General features: G+C 62.1%; 2 protein-coding genes across 4 annotated transcripts; both read left to right on the top strand.

The window, feature by feature from the left end:
* The first annotated feature begins 645 nt into the window (after nt 1-645).
* On the top strand, nt 646-2,775 carry LOC118260814 (uncharacterized). Its single transcript, XM_035571298.1, has 3 exons — nt 646-730; nt 1,681-1,808; nt 1,949-2,775. The coding sequence occupies exons 1-3, from the start codon at nt 694-696 to the stop codon at nt 2,426-2,428; spliced, it is 645 nt and encodes a 214-aa protein (XP_035427191.1). The 5' UTR covers nt 646-693; the 3' UTR covers nt 2,429-2,775.
* A 4,371-nt stretch (nt 2,776-7,146) lies between these two features.
* Nucleotides 7,147-12,223, top strand: LIF (LIF interleukin 6 family cytokine). 3 transcript variants are annotated; one of them, XM_035571311.2, is made up of 4 exons: nt 7,147-7,265; nt 8,814-8,950; nt 10,430-10,608; nt 10,759-12,223. In XM_035571311.2, exons 2-4 carry the CDS (start codon nt 8,932-8,934, stop codon nt 11,194-11,196), a joined length of 636 nt encoding a protein of 211 aa, XP_035427204.1. In that variant the 5' UTR covers nt 7,147-7,265; nt 8,814-8,931; the 3' UTR covers nt 11,197-12,223. The 3 variants fall into 3 exon arrangements, with proteins under 3 accessions (XP_035427204.1, XP_035427203.1, XP_035427202.1); XM_035571309.2 differs by lacking the exons at nt 7,147-7,265; nt 8,814-8,950 and adding exons at nt 9,520-9,573; nt 10,236-10,323; XM_035571310.2 differs by lacking the exons at nt 7,147-7,265; nt 8,814-8,950 and adding an exon at nt 9,261-9,573.
* Nucleotides 12,224-19,751: the final 7,528 nt, after the last annotated feature.

Genomic DNA, 19,751 nt, shown 5'->3' on the forward strand with positions numbered 1-19,751 from the left:
CCCAGGGCATATTTTCAGCTATGGCCCCACCACAGCCCATGCCCTGGGCATGGCACAGTTTGGTCACACCCCAGCGCCGGCGTGCGGTCGGAGCTGTTCACACCTCCACCAGAGGTGCGAGCCGGGGTGGCGAGGTGCCAGCCTCTAGCAGCACCCATGGGTGCGGAGCTGTGGTGCCACCCGTCCCCCTCCTGCTGCAGCATCGTGGGGCTCAGATGTGGGGCGAGCATCACCTGCCCCGGCCCCAGAGCTGACACTGATGCTGCCAACGGCCTCTGTTGTTCGCATTTCGGTTTCGGAGGCTGTTTTTCGGTTTAACGAACGCCAGCTGAGCGCAGAGAGACGACAGTGACTCAATGTGGCGCTTTCCTAAGAAGCCCCATGCTGTGCCCCGGGCATCCGGCTCGCTCTGTGCACGGGCTGGACCCGCGAGGACTCCCTCGAGGAACTTAATCGAAGAACAAAACCATCGTCCGACTGGCCTCATTTCCTCCCCCCTCCTCCCTGGCCCAGCTCACCCTGCTCATTGGCCCCCAAGTCATCACTTCACTTCTTCATTTCTCTACATTGGACCTGGGTGCCTCCTTCGGAGGTGGTGGCTAATCGGGGCACGTTAAAAGGCGAGCTTCCCCCTCGCCGACCAGTAAGGAAGTCGCTCGCGCGCCCTGCAGCACCACTCCCCGGCACCCGGACATGCGGCGCCACGCGCGGCCCCTGGGCATGCTGGCAGGTAGGCTGTGTCCCGCAACTGCCCTCTCGCTCGCACACCTCCCCGGGAGGGCCCTGATGCTTCCCCCGCCCGTGGGCATGCTGATGGGGGCCACTCCCCCAGCCCCTGGAACCCACCCGGGGCTCCCCGGGCACCTTTGCGGAAGAAGGGGCGCCGGGAGGGGGCGGGCGGGGGGATGTGGTTTGGGTTTGATGCGGGGAGCAGGGGCAGGTGGCAGACGGACAGGGTCACCCCAGTTGGCTGGCTTGTCCCCTGAGCCCCCAAACCCCCGCTGGGGAGGGCTGGGCACTGGGTGCTGCTCCGGTGCCGAACTCACGTGGCCGCGGTGACAGCAGGGCCGGAGCAGCACCCACTGGGACTGAGGGGACAGGCCCAGGGGTGCCACCACTGTCCCCAGTCTGCAGTGGCCCCGCATTGGCCTGCACTGACAGGGAGCTGCTTGGGCAACTGCCAGGGCCAGAAGGAGCTGTCTGCACTCCTCAATGCCTCGAGGACACCTTCTTCCTCCTCTTCCTCCTCTTCCTCCTCTTCCTCCTCCTCTTCCTCCTCTTCCTCCTCCTAATACTCTTCCTAACACTCCTTTTCCTCCTCCTCTTTCTCTTTGTCCTCTTCATCCTTGTCCTCCTCATCCTTGTCCTCCTCCTCATCCTCCTCCTCCTCCTCCTCCTCCTCCTCATGCCAAAGGCCCTGGCAGCTCCCAGCAGCTGGCTCCCGGCACGGCGGCTGCGCTGTCCCTGTGGCAGGACCGGGCACCTTGTCACCATACCTGACACGTGCAGTCGTCTGCTCCAGGCCTGGCGCCAGGGCGATGGGCACACGGGACAGATGTTCCTGTTGTGGATGCTCCCACCTCTCCCTGCTCCCCATCCCCACCCCACATGTCGCCACATCCCATTGCCCCGCAGCGAGAGGCACCCCATCTCCACCATCTCCCTCCTCTTCCTCCCCAGCCGTGGCCAAGGGACTCTTCCTCCTCTGGGCCGTGCCAGCGCGGAGCACGCAGCCCCCGACCCTGCAGCAGATCCACGCACTGGTGCGGCACATGGCTGAGGACGCGCGGGAGCTCTTCCTCTTCTACGTGAGTTCCACCTCGCCAGGGCTGGCGACGGCAGGAAAAGGGGGTGAAAGCCCCCCTTAGTGTGTCGGCGGGGGGGGGGGGGGGGGGGCTCGCCACTGCCACCGAGCCCCTGCCGACTCCCTTGCCTTTCCCATGGGCAGGAGCAGGACCAGCGCCTGGCCTTCAGCTGGCTGTGCCGCACCAACGCCTCGCTGGAGTGGCTGCGGGGGACAGTGGTGATGGGGACCGGAGGGCTGCGGGCACTGCATGGGGCCATGGCCCACATGGACAGGGCGCTGCAGGGAATCACCCAGCACCAGCGCGACCTCAACCCCCCCGGGGCCCCCATCCTGCGCCGCCTCGACAGCACCCGCCTAAAGGTGCGGGGCCTCCTCAGCAACCTGGAGGGCGTCCTCCACGCCCACGGCATCGTCCCCACCATCCCCACCCTGCCCCGGCTGCCGGCGGCCACCAGAGTCTTCCAGCAGAAGGTGGAGGGGTGCCGGATCCTCTGGAGCTACGCACGCTTCACGGAGCAGCTCAGCGCCCAGCTGGAGGAGCGAGGGCTGCGGGCGCGCCGGGAGGAGCAGAGGCAGCAGCGGCGAGGCCGGCGGCGAGGCCGGCGGCCAGCAAGGTCCTAGGGAGCCCCTGCCACCCCCACTGCTGTCACCCTAGCTGTCCCCAGCACCCTGGGGCTTGTGGTTGGATGTGGAGAGCCTGGTGCGTGGCTGGCACTGGCACAGATGTCCCCCAGGTGCCACCGTGTGTGGAGGCCAGCACCGGCCAGCGGGGTCACTCTGGGTTGGTGACGTCCCCCGTTGCCAGCCCTGCCTGATTTTCCAGTGATTCAATGGGTCTGGTGACACGTCCTGACTAAGGGGCCGCTCGCACGGCACCCGCACGCCTGGCGCAGGCAGGGTGCAGCCCCAGACCGACAGTGGCCGCTTGTGCCACCGGCATGTCACCTGCATGTCACCCCCTGCCTGGCTCTCGAGGGGTTCGCTGAACCCAGAGAGCATCTGGGGGAGGCTTTTCTTGTGCCTGGTGTGTCCATCAGCCCGGCATCCCTGTGAGCTTGGTGTCCCCATGAGCCTGGAGGCCCCATGAGCCTAGTGTCCCTGTGCACTCAGTGTCCCTGCAAGCTTGGTGTCCTTACACCCTCAGTGTCCTTGTGAGCGCAGTGTCCCTGTGCTCATCCCTGCACGCCTGGTGTCCGTGTGCCTATCCCTGTGCCTCATGTCCCTGCATTGTGTCCCCACGCCCTCAGCATCCCCGTGCCCACCCCTGGGCCCTTGGTGTCCCCAGAGTCCCTGAGTCCCTCAGCAAGCCCTGCCTGTGCTGGGCATGGGCTGGGGCTGCGGCCCCCCACTGTGCGGGTGGGCACCAGCCCCCCCAGTAACTTATACGTGACAGTGGTGCAGCTCCCCTATTTATTAAAGCCATCGTTTTAATTTAATATGTCCCTCCTTTGGGGAGAAATATTTAAGGATACATTTTTTAATATATAAATATATATATATATTTTTGTTATTTTTTGTACTGTGTTAAACTGTAAATGTAACAATGTTTTATTTATGAATATAAATATTATTTTGTACTGGGAGAAGGGCACCAGGCCATCCTGGCCAGGTGGTGCCCCCTTATTTTTATATCACAGCAGATGGAAATAAAGCATTGACCTCGGCCTGTGAGCCGCTGCCTCTGACCTGGCATCTGTGTGTCTGTGTGTCCGTGTGCCCAGGTGTCCGGGTGCATGTGCCTCTCCCAGTCCTGAGAAAAGCCCGCGGGGTTTGCTGTGCACAGGAACCGACTCATTCTGCGAGTGCTTCTGGGGCTTTTCGGGGCTGCGGGGTCTGGTGCTGCCAGGAATTCTCCTGAGCGCGGTGACGTGCAGGGGGCACAGTGAAAACTGAACAAATTCAGAAACTGATTAGCAATAACCTGAAAGGAAAGTGGGGCCACAGGAGGCCGGGGGGACAAAGTGGCCTCGGAGGCAAGGCTGGAGGGAAACTGCACAGCATGGAGGACGATGTGGGATGTGGCATGGTGTGGTGTGTGGCACGGGATGGGATGAGAGCACAGTGTGATGTGTGTGGCATGGGATGGCAGCACGACGTGGCACATGGCACAGCATGGGATGTGGTGTGGGATGGGATGAGAGCAAGGTGTGGCATAGCATGGGATGCAGCGTGGCACCATGACACATGGCACAGCATGAGATGACAGCGCAGTGTGGGACATGGCATGGGATGGGATGGGATGACAGCATGGGGTGGCACATGGCATAGGATGACAGCATGGGGTGGCACATGGCATGGGATGGGATAGGTTGGGATGGGATGACAGCGTGGTGTGGCACATGGCATGTGATGGCAGCAGGACGTGGCAGCATGGGAAGTGGCATGGCACGGTGTGGCACATGCTGTGGCATGAGATGGGATGACAGCATGGTGGGACGTGGCATGGCACGGTGTGGCACTCGGGACGTGCTGTGGCGTGGCACAAGGCACAGTGTGGGATGTGGCACAGCACAGCATGGCAGACGGCATAAGACAGCATAGCACCAGCATGGTAGGGAATGAGGCACATGACGGTGCGGCACGTGGCACACGATGGCAGGTGGCACAGCGCGGTGTGGCACAGCACGGCACACAGCAGTGCCTGGAGGGTGCGCGGCATGGCACGGTGCGCCGCAGCACTGCCTGGCCCTGGCACCGCACCTGGCGTCGCCGTGCCGAGTGGTCCCGTCCCTGCCACGTGGCTGGGGACATGGCGGGGGCCCACTGCTACCAAGCACTGGCCCCGCTGAGTCAAAAATCCTAAGACCCGGTCATGTGGCACCACGGAGTCACTCGTTCCTTGCCGTGTGCCCGTGCCCGTGCCCGGCTGTGCCGGCGGCACTGACTCAGTTGCAGGCTGCACCGCCACCGGGACGGCCACCACCGCCGTCTGGGGACCCTCCGGGGGGGACAATGTCACCATGAAGAGTCCTGGGCCGGCCCATGGTGCCACCTCCCGCCATCTGCCATCCACCTGCCGAGCCCCCCGAGAAGGAGGCAGCTTGGATGGGCTTCGAGGGCACAGGTGGGTGACCCCTCCCCCCCCCCCCCCGGGACCTGGGGACGCCGGCGGGGATGGGGGCGATGCTCATGGCAGCATCAGCCCCTCAGTGCTCAGGGGAGCAGGATCTGGCACCCAGCCCTGTGCCCAAACCCAGGGCTGCAGGACTTGGGAAATGATGGAAAACCTCCTTGCGAAGGAGCTCTTGGGGATGCCCCTGCAGGTGGGGGCGAGGTGTGGAGTGGCGGCATGACACCGACCCCATGTCCCCAGTATCCCCATCACCCCGACCTCTCACAGGTTGGGGCTCCTGCAAAACGCGGTGGTGGCTCCATGGGCAGCGCTCGGAAGAGTCACCCCAAGGCGGGGACCAGTCCCGGTCACTGTCCCCAAGGGTGCTTCTCATTGTCCCCAAATCCATGGGGACCATCAGCCTGGCTGGGATGGTGGCAAGCAGCAGGGTGCCCATCCATGGGGGTGACACCGGTGGGGTGGCCCTCATGGGGTGACACCCATGGGGGGTGGCATTGGTGGGGCACAGGGATCCGAGCACGGAAAGGTCCCTCCATGAGTCAAAGGGGAATTCGTCCCCTGCCGTTATTCAGCCCGGGCTTCCCCGGCACAGGGGTGCTGCCTTACTCACAACTTACTCAGCCCCCCCGGCACCCAGCACCCAGCACCAGCCAGACCCCCCCCCCCCAGGGGGCTGCATCTGCTGCTGGCATCCCTGTCTGTCCCCCACTGGGGACAGCGCGGGACGAAGACGTCGGGGCTGCTGGGACCATGATGGCTCGGGTGGGATGGGGATGGGGATGGAGGGGTGGTTACGGATGGGGATGGGGCAGGAGCGGGTTGAGAAGCGCTGCCTGTGTCCCCGTGCCCCCGTGTCCCCGTGTCCCGCGGCGGTGACAGCCGCGGACAGCAGAGAGCACTGTTCAGCAGGGCAGCGCCTGCCGCAGCCTCGCCTGCCAAACCCAGCCCCAAGAAGCCCCAATTTGGGGCCCTGGCCCTACACGTGGGATCATTCAGCCCCGTGCCCCACCTCTCTGCCCCCACCTCCAGCACCCAGCCACATTTTAGGGCCAATTCCCCCGACCCCCCCCCTTCCCCATCACCCCCCCAAAAATCCCAGCCGTCGCGTGGGAGCAGGGCCACCATCCCCGGCCGAGATGCCGATAGGATTGTGTCACTGCCCGCCGCTGAGCACGTTCCCATTCCCTCTTTTGGGCTTTTTCCGAGTGCATCATCCCCGGGGCGGGTGGGCGTCCGCCGGGACCCCCTGCCCGGGTCACGTCCCCTTGCTTGGGGCACAGAGGGGGCGTCGGGGCAGCCGCAGCCCCACTGCCGCAGAAGCCACTGGCAAAGCTGAATTTCCTGGATGCCGTCAGAAATCTGCCCTGGCTGTGCCTGCAGATGGGGTGGGGGCAGGTTTTCCTGTAGGGGAACCTATGGGGGGCCTATATAACTAACATGTTGCATGGGATTAAACATAACAGCTCAGGTCAGCTCCCCGCTCCCATCTTCTGCAGCTCAGGTGCTGGGAAAGTCCCATTTTTCTTCATGGGTCATTTCCCTGATTTCCTCCTTCTTTTTTAATTATTTTGGCCAGAGAACCTGGGGGTGATTCAGGAGCTGGGGGGCATGGGGATGACCGAGCTCGTCTCCCCCCGCACCCACACGCAGCCGGGAGCCGGGAGCTCCCCGCAGGTGAATCAGCCCCAGCCGCACAGCACCGCATCCCCAGGGGCCAGATCCTGAAGAGAAATTCAGGGAAAGGGCAGGAAACGGCAGAGCTGGGGCTTGCGACAGCCCCACCCCCAGATTTCCCTACTGCTGTTAATGAAGAAACACCAGTTTCCCAGCTAATTAAGTGGTACAGATAATTAAGAATGAATTTATCCATGAGATGCTGCTCGCTGCATACCAGCATGAGCCTTGAGCGAGGCTGCAGGGCTGCGATGAGTCTCATCCTCCCCATCCCTTGCACCTCCCTTTATCCCCATCCATTTTTGCAGCCCCTTTGCCCCCCTCCCCCCCACCCCGAGTCTTCCCACAGCATCCCAGTAAGGCTAAACTGGGATTTCACTGGTGTAACACCAGCACAAACGCCTGCCCTCGAGCCCTGGCTCGCCCTCCTAGCCTTACTGATGGGGAAACTGAGGCAAGCGGTGGCTACGTGACGCCGAGGGTGACACCGGATCCTGCGGCCGGTGCTGCCCGAGCCCCTGAGTCACCGCGCTGCCCTGCCCATCTCGGGGAGGGGGAACCCCGCGCCAAGCCCCCATGGCCACTTGGGCTTGTGCAGCATGCCAGGGCCAGCGTGCTGGTGCCCCGATAAATCAGCAGCACCGAGTCACCTGCGGTCACTCGGAGCCGGAGCTTCGCGTGGACGGATGGCTCTCGTGGCAAAAATCCTGGGTATATATATATATATATATGTATATATATTTGAAATCCTGTTTTGGGGAGGGGGGATATTTTGGGGAAGTTATCTTCTTTTTATTATTTTTTGGGGATTGCTCTAAAACATGTTGCCCGGGGGTGCTCTTCTGCCCGGGGGCTGCACCGAGCATCGCTGGAGCCATGACCATGATGCCGTGCACGCCACACGTGGCACCGACAGCAGCAGCATCCCCAGGACACAGCGATTTGGGGACAGGCAGACAAGGCAGGATGGACTCCCAAGGGTGCTGGTGCTGAGGCTCTCCCCTGACCCATGCAACACCCAGCACTACTGGGATGTCCCCATGTCCCCCGGCATGTCCCCCCGCGCCGCAGGGGGCAGCAGGGTGGCTGCAGGCTGTTGTGTCACGGTTCCTCGACTGTCACCCCAGCAGGTTTCATGCTGCCAGCGCAAACAGGGCACAAACTTGCTAAACCTGATTAAAAGTTTCAGCTTGGCGTGCCCCCAGAGAAAAAAAAATATATACATGCAGCGAGCGAGAAACATGAAAGCGCCTTTAACCTGCTTCAAGCCCAGACTGGGGAGCGAGCGGCCCCGCAGCATCCCGGGGAGAGGGAGCTGCGGGATGGGGTCCCCCCACGGGTGGCCATGGACACGGGTGGCACAGGGACACGGGTGGCACAGGGACACGAGTGTCACACCGACACGGGCGCTGGCACCCTCCCCAGTGGTGTGTGGGGCCGACGCAAGGGTTAACCCCGGGGGCCGGGCTGGCTGTTCCCGCCGGGTGGGTTTGTCTTTTATCCCAGTGGAAAAAGAATTCAAAAAAACAAACAAAAAAAATTGAAAACTACTTTTTCCTTTTTTTTTTTTTTCTTTTTCTTTCCCCATCGCCCTTTGTGCCAGGGGTGCATGTGCTCCACTCGCAGCCGCTCCCCCAAAAGCGGACGGACCACTGCTGGACCGGGGATGCTGATGGCACCCGCATCCATCGCCCGACCCGGGGGGGGGGGGGCACAGCTGCCTTCCACCTCCACCCCAAGAAAAAAAAAAAAGATTTTTTTTTTCTTTTTCTTTTCTTTTTTCTTTTTTTCTGGGGGGGGGGGTTGTTTTTTTGCATGCTTTTCCCGGGGCTGAGCCCGGCCGCCCTGTGGGGAAGCACCGGCCCGGGGGGGGTCCGGGGGTGAAAGTGCTCGTGGAAACATGAGTCACGGCGCGAGCGCGCAGCACCGTGCGTCGAGGCGAGTGCCGGTGGCCGCCCCCCGCCGCCGACCCCGCGACACCCATGGGACCCACGCGCTCGGGTGCCGCACTCGGGTGCTTTGTTTTTTTCCCCACCGAGCCGCCCGCCACTCCCCCCCCGTAATCCCCCCCCCCTCAGCCGTGCGTGAAAAAAACCGCAATCCCGGTGACATCAACTTTATCAGAAGTTTATTTCTAAGAATCATTCACGATTTCCAAAGCCCCTTTACTTCCTGATTTACAGTTTAAATAGAAGTAATGATAGTCTTTCTCTGTTTCTCCCCCCTCGCCCCCCCCCCCTCCCCTTTCTTACAACACAGGCTCACTGGAGGACCGGTATATAAACCCAGAGAAGTCCCCCAGTATGAACATGAATTTCTGAAAACGTCCTCTGCCAACACCAATCTCTATTAAGTTGCTCCCGGGACACAGCTCACAATGAAGTTCATTCCAGCAGGTAAAAAAAAAAAAAAAAAAAAAAAACATCCTTGGCAAACCTCTCCCCTCCTCCTCTCCCCCTTCTCTCCCCTTCCCCACCCCTTTCTGATTTCGGTGATGTCCAAGCAAACAAACATGCGCCGCGCTGCGAAGCCCGCAGCCCTCCCGACGCGCTGCTTTCCCCGGGGTTAGCATCTCTGGGAATTGGCAGCGGGGAGCGAAATGCCTTTCTGGCGCTTTTCGGCCAACATCTGGCCACTTATATAACTCTAAATAATTCCAAAAAGCGCTGGGGTGTGGGGGGGGAACCTTTTTTTTTTTTTTTTTTTTTTCCCTGCTTTTCCTCCTTCTGGGTCCGCTGCTTAATTGGGAGCGAGGGAGGGCTGGGGAAGCTGCCAAGCGCGGGAGGGCTCGGGAGTGTGCGGCTCCGCGCCGGCCAGGGCAGCGCCAGCCCTGGGGCCCCGCACACGTGCACCCGGCCTCGCTCTGCCCGCCTGTGAAATGGGCACAAGGAGGAAAGCGGGCTGGGGGGAATGCCGGGGGGAACGGGGCCGTCGCCAGCCCTTTGGGGGCTCGGTCCCCTTCCTTCCCGCGGTGCGTGGGATGGGAGCAGCGTCGGGCTGGGGATTGCGACACACCCAGGTAAGTCCTTTCCCATCTGGGCACGGGTGTAGCTGCAGGAGGGTAAATAAAGTGATTATTGTATTACCTGGGACCTGCGGCAACGCGGAGGCTCTTACAAGTGCGGACAGCTTCGGCGCTTGTCAGAGCCCAGGGACTTTGCTCGGCAGCAGCCCCGGGGCACCACGTGAGACCCAATCCTCAGGGCGCAGGTCAGAGCCTGGCGGGGACCCCCGGGGCACCCTGTCCCTGGGAGCTGGGGACGGGTGACACCGAGCTCAGTGCCAGGGCTGGGGACACCCATCCCGGAGGGCATCCAGCTTGGCTTGTCCTCCCGGCACAGGGGACACCCTCTTTGGGGGTGCCGAGGGGGCCACAGCACCACGCTGTCACCCCACTGGGGTGACCCAGAGGCTCAAGCGCTCGCTTGTTCCTCGTCCAGGGGTTTCCTGGCCGGCGGCTCCGGCAGCTGCGCGGCCACTCCCCGCCACGGCTGCACCCACTTCGCAGACAGGGAAACTGAGGCAGCGCGGGGGCCAGGGGGGGCCGGAGGCCGGCCCCGAGGCAGGTTTCCTTGCGGGAGCCCCTGCTGAGTCAGCCGGGGCCGGGGTGGGGCCTCGCTCCAGCAGCAGCCGAGGATAACGGGGAGGAAATCACTTTGCATATTTGATTAAACTCCACAGGTCGTCACCGGGGCCGGTTGCGAAATGTGGGAATGCCACGGGGCGCCCCGCGGGGACGGGAGGCGGGGGAGCCCCGGCCGGGGGGCAGGTGAGGGGCGTGGGGGCGGCGAAGCGGGGCGACCCTCGCCTCGTGGGGCCGGTGCCGGAGGGGGGGGTCCCGCAGGGTCACTGACGTCACCTCTGTCCCCGCACAGGCGTCGTGCCCTTCGTGGCCCTGCTCCTGCTGCAGCGGAGGCCGGTGGCTGGCCGGGCGCTGCTGGTGAATGGCCCCGGCTGCCCCGGGAACAGCCTGTGCCGCGCCAACGTCCACGAGCAGACCCGCAAGCAGGTCGCGCTGCTCAACGCCACCGCCCAGGACCTCTTCAGCCTCTACGTAAGATACACCAGTGGGGACGGAGCGGGGGGGGACGCAGTGGGGTGGCTGAGCTGCAGCATGAGCCGGTGGCAGAGGGGGACACGAGGGGCTGTGGGGAGGCGTGAGGGCGGCTGGGTCCCCGGGGTGACGCTCGCCTCTCCCCCCCAGCTGAAGTGCCAGGGCGAGCCGTTCAGCAGTGAGAGCGAGAAGCTCTGCAGCCCCAGCGGCATCTTCTTCCCGGCCTTCCACGTCAACCGGACGAGTGAGAAGAAGGAGGTGATGGTGGCCATGTACAAGCTCTTCGCCTTCCTCAACGCCTCGCTGGGGAACATCACGCGTGACCAGGAGGAGCTCAACCCCACCGCCAAGGAGCTCCTCGACCGGCTCCACAACACCACCAAAACCACGCGGGGCCTCATCTCCAACCTCACCTGCCTCCTCTGCAAGAACTACAACGTCTTCCAGGTGGACGTGAGCTATGGGGAGAGCAGCAAGGGCAAGAGCACCTTCAAGAAGAAGCAGCAGGGCTGCCAGGTGCTCAGGAAGTACGTGCAGGTCATCGCCCAGGCGGCTCGCATCCTGCTACCTCATCTCAGCCCCGTGTGAGCCCCCGACCCGGCTCCTCTCGCCCCTGCGAAGCTAAGGACAGCAGAGGACACCTCCCCGCGCTGCCTTGTGCCCATTTCACAGCACAGCAGAGCAAGACCCCTAGAACTGCCTCCTCCTCGCCTCTCACCTTCCTATTTATTACCTCCTGCTGATGCTGTGCTGGCCCCAGGTCCCCCCTGTGCTTTAATTTATTTGCCCCTTTGCAGTGGCGCTTCCCACACGGAGCAGAGCCGCAGACCCTCCCTTTCGCCCGAGGGCTGCAGGAGGGTGCAGGCACTGCACAGGGCAGCGGGGCCAGACTCTGTCCCCTGCACCCTGGCGTCCCTTGCACCCCAGCATCCCCTCCGCAGCACCACGGGGAATCGGGGTGTTCAGCCCCTAGGCTTGCAGCACCTAGCAAATTTTGTGAAAAACGGAGAAAAGGCAACTCAATTCTGCCAGGTGGCCTCCAAGGCCGACTGAAAGCCCCCGCTTCCATGGAGAAAGGGATCAGGGTCGGGGAGTGCAGACCTCGCACCCTCTGCAGCTGTCAGGGCCATGGGGATGCGCTCCCACTGCATGTTTTGGGGATGGATCCCCCCGAAATGGGGCCGAACTGGGGGCACTGCGGTGGCCAGGGCTGGGTCCTGCCACCTGGGACGAAGCCACCCGCTGGGGACGGAGCCAGCGGCCACGACACCAGGGAGCATCCCACTGCTTCGGGAAAGCACTGCTCTCACAGGAAGGGCTTCGGGCACCTCTGAATGTACTGATGGCCCGGCCCGGGGCTGGGTTTTGCACGGATGGGGTTTTGGGGCTGGCATGGGGACGCAGGGACGGACCCCGGGGCCGGGCTGCCAAGGGTATTTATTGGCACGGTGGAAAGCCTCGCGTGCGCCGAGCGCTCAGACCTGACTTTTAATAATAATAATAATAATAATAATAATTAATAAGATTTGTGGTAATATATAGAGAGAGAATTTTATTTAAATATTTATTTTTTTATACTTTATCGTTTTCTTTTTTAAATAAAACAAGAGAAACAGATTGTCTTCAGCTCCTCTTTGCTTAACACTGCCTCATCAAACACCACTGCGGCTCCAATTCTCCCCCAAAATGCCCTCAGGGCTGCTCCAGACACCCCCTGAGCACTGCCGAGGGCTGGGGGTCGCCGTCCCCTGCCCCCTTGCTCCTGTTTCCCTCCCCATCTCCTGTGGGATGGCTGCTTTTTTGGCTGCCACTACTGCCCTAGCACTAAGAGATTTTCCCCCAGGGGTGCTTCAATTTTGATTTCGAGGCTCCCTGAAGCCACCGAGCACCAGGAGGGTGCGTGCAAGCGGAGCAGGGAGCCCCGCAGTGTGCTCAGTGTGCGCTGGCTGTGCCAAAGATGCTGCACAGACGGACCCAAGGGTGCTGGAAAATGCCAAAACCCAGTGAGAAGAGGCGAGGGAAGGCAGCAAGCGTGTGCGGGGTGTGTGGGGGGGAGTCGGATAAAACTGCAGCCGCCTCCAAGTCTCCCAGGCAGCCCTGGGAGAGGCTCCGAAAAGCTTCGCCCAGGCCAAGACCACCTAATGATCCAGCAGTGCGCTGGTCCTCTCGCATGGGGCCGCACCGGTTAACAAGGGGCTGATTATACAGGAGACGTTGGAGCGGGATGATGAAATTTTCCTCCTCCTCCGGAGCCCTCGGGCCTCTCGCCAAACCTCCCAGGCATGAGACAGAGAGCGGATGAGCTAAGATCCTGTGTGATCATCTCTCGTGTCTCGGAGGAGCCCCGACGAAAAAATAATCATCAAAATTGAAAAGCCCCCAGAAAAGCTCTCTTGCTGTGCCCTGCTGAGTTGCTCTGCCTGGCTGCAGCCCCAGCACAGGGTTGAGCCCCAAAACATCACCGGCATCCCCAGAGGTCCCCACAGGCACTATGTGGCTGTCATCCGTCACCCTCGTCCTGCCACTAGGCAGGGGACCCAGGTGTCCCCTGGAGCCTTGCTGTCACCACCCCAGAGAGTGCCTGGGATGGCACCCAGCCTATTTCCAGCCACACCATGGGAAAATTCATCATCAAACAGCTGCCAAACCCCCCCAAAAGCAGGGACGGGGCAGGGCACAGAGCGGGAGCTCCATCCCCTTGGGATGGGCACCACGCAACAGGGCCAGGTCCCGCAGCGCATGCTGGCACTGTGACGGCTGCAAGGGCCACCATGTGCTGGGGACACCCGGGCATCCCCATGGCTATCGGCACCGGATCAGGGTGCGGCCAAGGTCTCGCCACCCCAGCCCCAGGCTGGACATCCAGGCTCTATCACCGCTGCGGTGGGATGCTCGCCCTGCTTGTCACGTCCATATTCACAGCTCAGCCCTGCCGGGGGTTCAGCAGGTGCCCAGGGCTGTCACCATCCCCTCCCCACGTGCTCGAGAGTCAGGGCTTGGGACCAGGGCTGCAGGGCCGGGAGCTGGGGAGCGCCGCACGCTCGGGGATGAGGTCTCGGCGAGCGAGCGCAGCGGCGAGGAGCTGTGCACATCTGGATTTCTCACGCTTGCGTTCAACGTCCCTCCTCAACCAGATGGCAAAAATAAATAAATACAATAAATCAGAGCCTCCTGACACAAATTGGGAACTCACGCCCGGGCTCTGCGTTTCATGAGTCTCCCTGGAAGACAGTCAAACGCAGGCGAGGACAATGGGTTCACTTCTCCCTGATGTCGGGTCATTCCCAGTTAAGGATCATTAGCAGTGGGCGGGGATTAACCATTCCTTCCCTGGAAACATGGCTACCTCTGAAGTGCAGACGGGCTCGTGACAGACCCAAAACTGCAAAAATCCCCATCCCTCGCCTCCTCCTGGGGCTTTTGGGCTGGGGCTGAAGGCAGCCCTCAGCTCGTGCCATCACACTGGCCAGGACACATCGCCCCGTGCTCCGCGGCCATCCGAGACCCCGGGGAGATGGACAGGCTCGCGCTGACATCAGCCAGCCTCCGATCCCACCCAGCTGGCGTTTGGGGGAAGCTGGCCAGCCCCACGAGCGGGACGCAGGGCCTGCAAGCACCGGGGCGAACCGGCACGGCGAGGCCATCGGGACCTGATTAGCGGTTCCCTTTTGGATATGGGACTGCAGAAACTATTTTGGCCGGGGTAAAAGCCAAGGAGGGGGGGGTGGGGGGGTGGGGGAAGCTCCGGGGAGCCAGTTTGCTGTCATGAGAGCAGTGCCTTCACCCTGATAACGGAGCGGTCTGACCATCAGCGAGCAGTCCCCGAGCCGCAAGGCAGTGCTGCCCTGGGGGAGTGCGGTACGTGAGGAGCCGCTCCTGCCCGCAGTGAAGTCAGTGCCGCTGCCTGGGTGTGACTGACTGACCTCAGCCCTTGGCCCCGCGGCGCGCATCATGTGCTAACTCACTCCCCGCATAACCCGGCCGGACGGGTCCACACCGCTGCCCCGGGGCACCAGCCAGACCGGACTTGCTGCAGGTGCGGTCCCAGGGTCCTGTGAGCGGCTGTGGTGCCCATGCTGCTTCCTCAGGGCACAAGCCACCACCGGCATCCCGAGGCGGGTGACCCCACAGACAGCAAGCCCGGGTACCACTTGGGTATCCCAGTGGAGCAGCCCTCAGTCCCCTACATCCATTGCCCCACGCTGGGGATGGACCCGCTGGAGCACACGGCCACTTCTCCACCCCCGAGGTGCCCCCAAGGGCTGTTTTTTGGGAAACGCCACGGTGGGAGGCTCGCAATGCCCACAGCAGCTCCCCGCCATGCCCAGCCTCTTTATGGGACCCAGACCCCAGGCTGGTCCCCGCGGAGGGGAACATCGCGTCCATGGGGCTGGCCAGCAGCTCTTTCTCACCGTCCCCAGCTGGCTGCTGGCCCGAGCATGGAAAGCACAGAGCTGAGCCCATCTGAAATGCATTCGTCCCCGGGCACTGTTACTGCAATAGCAGATGCTCCTGCGGGCCCCCGACCACATCACAGCGCGGCGGCGCAGGAACCGCGTGCTCACATGGGAAGAAACAGCCCTTGCCCTGAACGAGCGGCCCGAACTCCTAATTGAAGACCAACCGTAACAAATAAACAAGACAATGGGCTGGAGGCAAGATGAACGCCGTGTCTTTCGCAGAGCCCTGCTCCTCCATGCCCTGCGGGGGACTTGGCGCGAGCCGGTGGCGCAGCGGGGAGGGCGGGGGCCAGATCCGGACCCCCTGGCGGAGACGCTCACTGTGCAACACCGCCAGAGCTCACGCTGGCCCAGGAGCCACGTCCTGGATGACACATCCCCGCAGTCCCCCGAGACCCTCGTTGGCAGCTTTGCTAAGCAAGTGTTTAGTCTTGCCGCGAGCGGGCTTGGACTGGGATCAAGCTGCTGGAGAGGACACTCCTTGCAGCCCCCTGGGGCCAGGGTGCCGGGGACCCGTCTCCAGCCACCCTCCGTCACCCCCACCCCGTCGAGGACAGGATGCGCTGCCTTGCCGGGCAGCAGCAGCGGTGCCACTATCGGGGCGTGCAGCCCAGGGCGGGTATCTGATGGCTGGGGTTATCTCCGCATGCAAACAGGACGCGGGGAAAATTCCCCAGCCTCGGGTTCTCTCGCCACCAATGGGCGAGCCTCGATAAGGCGCTTGGCACCCAAGCCCAATCAGACCCCGATAAGAGGCTGCGCATGTGGATGCCCAAGCAGGAGGTGTTGGAAGGGGAGCGAGCACCCCGTCTCCTTCCATCCCCACCAGCAGTGACCTCGTCTGACATGAATTTATCCCCCTTTGCAGCAGAAGCTGCAGGGCTGAAGCTGGTTGAGGTGCAACTGCTTAATAGAGGCGTTTCAGCTTTAGCCCAAGCCCAGGAGGGGAAAAATCAGGGCTCAATGGGAAGGTCTCACCCAAGGAAAGAGCTCAGTACCTGGGGGACCTGCAGAGTTTGCCAAGGGCAAGAGGATGGGATCTAAGCCCTGAGGATGCCCCCATAGGAGCAGGCATCACCTGGAGACCCCTCCAGGACGTGGGGACGGTGGGGAAGGACCACGAGCGGGCACACGCTGCCGAAGCCCCCGTGCCTGTCCCACCACTGTGACTTGTGGTCCCAGCCCCGGCAGCCAAGGGGGTTGTGACATCTCTGGCTGCGCATCTGCGGGAAGACAAGCCCCCGCGGTCATTTTTCCCACTATTCCACTGTTTCCATTATTCTCCAAAGAGAATAAGTCAGAAAACTAGCGAGGGAGGCGGAGGTGCCCGAAGAAACAGAGAAAATGGAAAGCAGAGATTTCTTTCTATGTTCAGGGGAGGTGGCAGAAGAGAACCATTGTGATTAGGAACAAATGTGCCCTGATCGAGTGTTTCCACCTGCTCTTTGCTCTCCGTTAGCTCGCTGACCCCGGGCAGCGGCAGCACCTCCAGCCCTGTGGCACAGTGGGGAGAGAAGGAGATGCTCCGAGCCAAAACTGGAGGTGCCTGACACTATAGCACCCATAGCAGCCATAGCAGCTATAGCACCTAGCTCAGCACCTCCACCACATCACACAGACCCAAGCAGGACCCCACCACTGGGACCCCCCCAGCCCAGGGCCCCAAAGGGCGCTCGGCTGTGTCTCCCTCAACTGTGCTAAGCTCACCGCATGGGTGCCAAGCGTCCCCCCGGGCTTTGCCTGCCCCTGGGACACTTTTCAGGGCTTAGCTGACACGTTAACTTCTTGTAACAAAGCGAAATACGTGCCCAGTGCTACCAGATGCGGGTCACGCTCCCTTTTCCCCTGTGGCTGCCTCTTTGAGCCTCATTTCCTAAGAAAACAAGGTGTGTGCGCAATTGTGGTGCGTGAGAGTGTGGCTGCCAACCAGAAGTGACTGATGGCCCGAGGCCTCACACGTAGGAAGCTCCTACATGCCTTGTGAAGGCAGCAGCCCCAGCGAGCCCCCCCGGCAGTGGGGAAGCTGTGGTGGGGACCAGCCTTTACTAGCCATCCAAGAGTCTCCTCCTCTGCGCCCAGGCTCCCCGCGAGGCACGAAGCTGTCGGGAGTGGCGCGCCTGATTCATCCTGCAGCTCCTAGAGGGATGTCTGCACTTGTGCTGCCTTTCTCCTGGCCCGGCACTTCCCAGGTGGGCGACATCCGTCCCAGCCCCACAGCAGCACAGAGGATGCCCGCAGGGCTCCGGGACAGGCCTTTCCGTGGGGGAGCAGTAATTACCCTGCGGCGGCACTGCCAAAACCCCGGGCTCTGCTTTTGGTGCCCTTGGGCGGCCTCTCCCTGTGCCCAGCGCCCTGGTACCGCCGCTCCATGGGGGTCAGGGTAGCTGGGGTGGTGCCCCTCAAGGTCCAGCATTTACCACCTCCTGGGGCAAATCAATGAGCTCCCGCCTTTACTAACCCTGCCACAACAAATATTAAAGCTTTTGGCCACCCCTGCATGTGCAGGAGGAGGGGACCGGCCTGGCTCCCAGTGCCAGCAGGGTAGGGAAGAGCAGTGCAGCCCTGGAACTGATGGGAGCTGCAACCCTGGGAGCATCCTCGCTCACATCCTCGCTCACATCCTCGCATGCTCACACCAGGGCCAAGCCTGGGAGGAAACAAACCCCAGCTGTGCCTCTTTGTAGCTACTGTGACCGGGCTCTTCCCCAAGAAGGGTCTTGGATGAACAGCAAGAGGAACCTGCCCTGTTGCCCTGGGGCAGAAGAAGCCACCAGGCTCCGTGCTGCCTGCAGCACTGTCTGGCTGCTGCACGACCCAAGAGCAAGGGGAGCTTGTGCAGCTCCTCTGGGGTCTGCACTGGCGCGGGACCACGCACGCTGCTGCTCCGGCATCCTCGCGGCGGTGCCCCCCGCACGCTCGGGACAGTTTTGTGTCCGGGTGTGTTTATGTCTCCGCACGTCGGCCTGCATCTGTGTTTATGTGCGTGTTTATGTATGTGTGCGTGTGGCTCCGTGTGTGTGGCGGTGTTTCTGGGCGTGTACGGGTGTCTGTTCACATCGGGCTCTCAGCTAACCTCTTAGGAAAGGAAAACAAGGCTGGAAGCCTGGCAGCTGTTCCCTGAGCCCAGCTCCAGCGCCGCTTCCAGACAGACAGCAACCGCAGGGCTGATGACCGAGCACACACGCTTCCCTTCAGGCCTTCTTAATTGCTCCGTCAGATATTCTGAAACAAAGGAAATTAAAGAATATACCGATAGCAATAAACATGTCACAGGAGCAACAAAAGGCAGTCGGCTCCCCGGGTGCCTGGGAAATGTCCCTTTTGGAGAAGGGGCTTGCGCAGCCACCGGCGCAGCGGGCACGGGACCAGGCTTGGCTGGGAGGCAGCAGAGAGCTGGGTGGGCATTGGCAGCACCGCTGACCCTGGGAGAGGGCTGGGAGGGTTCCAGCACAGACGCGGGCCGGCGATGGCCACGCTGGATTTCTCATGGAAACTTGTGTAGGAACTTGCCAGCTCCCAGGATTTTTCCCCTGCCTTTGCCCAGATTGTCTCCAACCATCGCTGATTTCCTCCAGCTGCCTGGACGCGAGCGCGGCGCAGGAGCTCGCGGGGAGGAGAGCTGCCGGTGGTGTCTGGAGGGGTACAGGGCTGGTGGCTTCCAGCTGGAGGTGGCCCCTGGGCCACCAGTGGTCAGCGGAACCAGCCGGGCTGGTGACACGGGGGATGGCACGATGCCATGGGTCTGAGCTGGATGGGGGAAAGCAAAATGATGCGGGGTTTGGAGAGGGGCTGAGCGTGAGCTGACAGCGGACGGGGCTGCGGCTGGCAGGGCACGGGGACAACCTGAACGTGTCACCAAAGCCCTGACCCAGACAGGGAGCGTGAGCACGGCCGGCTGAAGCAAACACAACCTGCCAGAAGGGTTGGAAGAGCCCAGTGATTGCTTAGCCTGGAAAAGGTTGGGCTGGGAGCGCACGGCTGCACGGGCAGCAATCCGCTAGCAGTAGGTGGGACAAGAAAACCCCGGGCTTCTGCAGCAGGAGAGGTTCAGGGGAGGTTTTCCAGGCTGGGGATGCGCCAGGATTTCTGCGTGCGAAAGGAAGAGGCAAGACTGGGATGCAGAGCAGGCTCCATGCCGCTCTTCCTGGCATCTCCGGGCAACGGTCCCTAATTGCCCTGACTTTCTTCCACCTCCCGGCTGGGATTTGCAGCCCTGTTCGCAGGGAGGTGACACGTCCAGCACGAGGGGTTGAGCTCAGGCAGCAGAACGGGTTTGCTGGGCTAAATCCCTTCTGGAGCCGGAAGGCTTTTTTGGCTTCCTTACAGCAGTGTCCAAGCTATTGTGGGAAAGTACTGAGCACCGCTCACCACTGCCTCCGCTACAGGCGGTGTCACAAGGCTCACAGAGAGGGGCTGGGGAACCAAGTCACTTTGGGCTGAAAAACATCTTTTCATCACCACAGGGGAGGAAGGAGCCGGCTGGGCAGAAAACGCAGGCAGGGCAGTTCCCTAGAAATATCAACATTTTTCCAAAAAGTAACCTGAGGTACTAACTCTCCCCACCCAGCCCCGCTCGGTGTACAGCCCTCCGGCTCGCTGCGCTCACCCCCATTTCACCTCTCCGTGCACAACCCCTGCGTTCAGCCCTGCTGGGGGCCGCCGACCGGCGGTGTCCCCGCGGCA

The sequence above is a fragment of the Cygnus atratus genome, chromosome 17 (genome assembly GCF_013377495.2).
Source record: "Cygnus atratus isolate AKBS03 ecotype Queensland, Australia chromosome 17, CAtr_DNAZoo_HiC_assembly, whole genome shotgun sequence".
NCBI lineage: Eukaryota > Metazoa > Chordata > Aves > Anseriformes > Anatidae > Cygnus > Cygnus atratus.

Excerpts from the sequence above, each read along its gene's own strand:
- LOC118260814 (XM_035571298.1), top strand. The coding sequence starts at position 694 with ATGCGGCGCCACGCGCGGCCCCTGGGCATGCTGGCAG. Across the intron at positions 731-1,680 it reads GCCCCTGGGCATGCTGGCAG|CCGTGGCCAAGGGACTCTTC; the intron begins GTAGGCTGTGTC and ends CTTCCTCCCCAG. Across the intron at positions 1,809-1,948 it reads GGGAGCTCTTCCTCTTCTAC|GAGCAGGACCAGCGCCTGGC; the intron begins GTGAGTTCCACC and ends TCCCATGGGCAG.
- LIF (XM_035571309.2), top strand. The coding sequence starts at position 9,535 with ATGGGAGCAGCGTCGGGCTGGGGATTGCGACACACCCAG. Across the intron at positions 9,574-10,235 it reads GGGGATTGCGACACACCCAG|GTCGTCACCGGGGCCGGTTG; the intron begins GTAAGTCCTTTC and ends TAAACTCCACAG. Across the intron at positions 10,324-10,429 it reads GAGCCCCGGCCGGGGGGCAG|GCGTCGTGCCCTTCGTGGCC; the intron begins GTGAGGGGCGTG and ends GTCCCCGCACAG.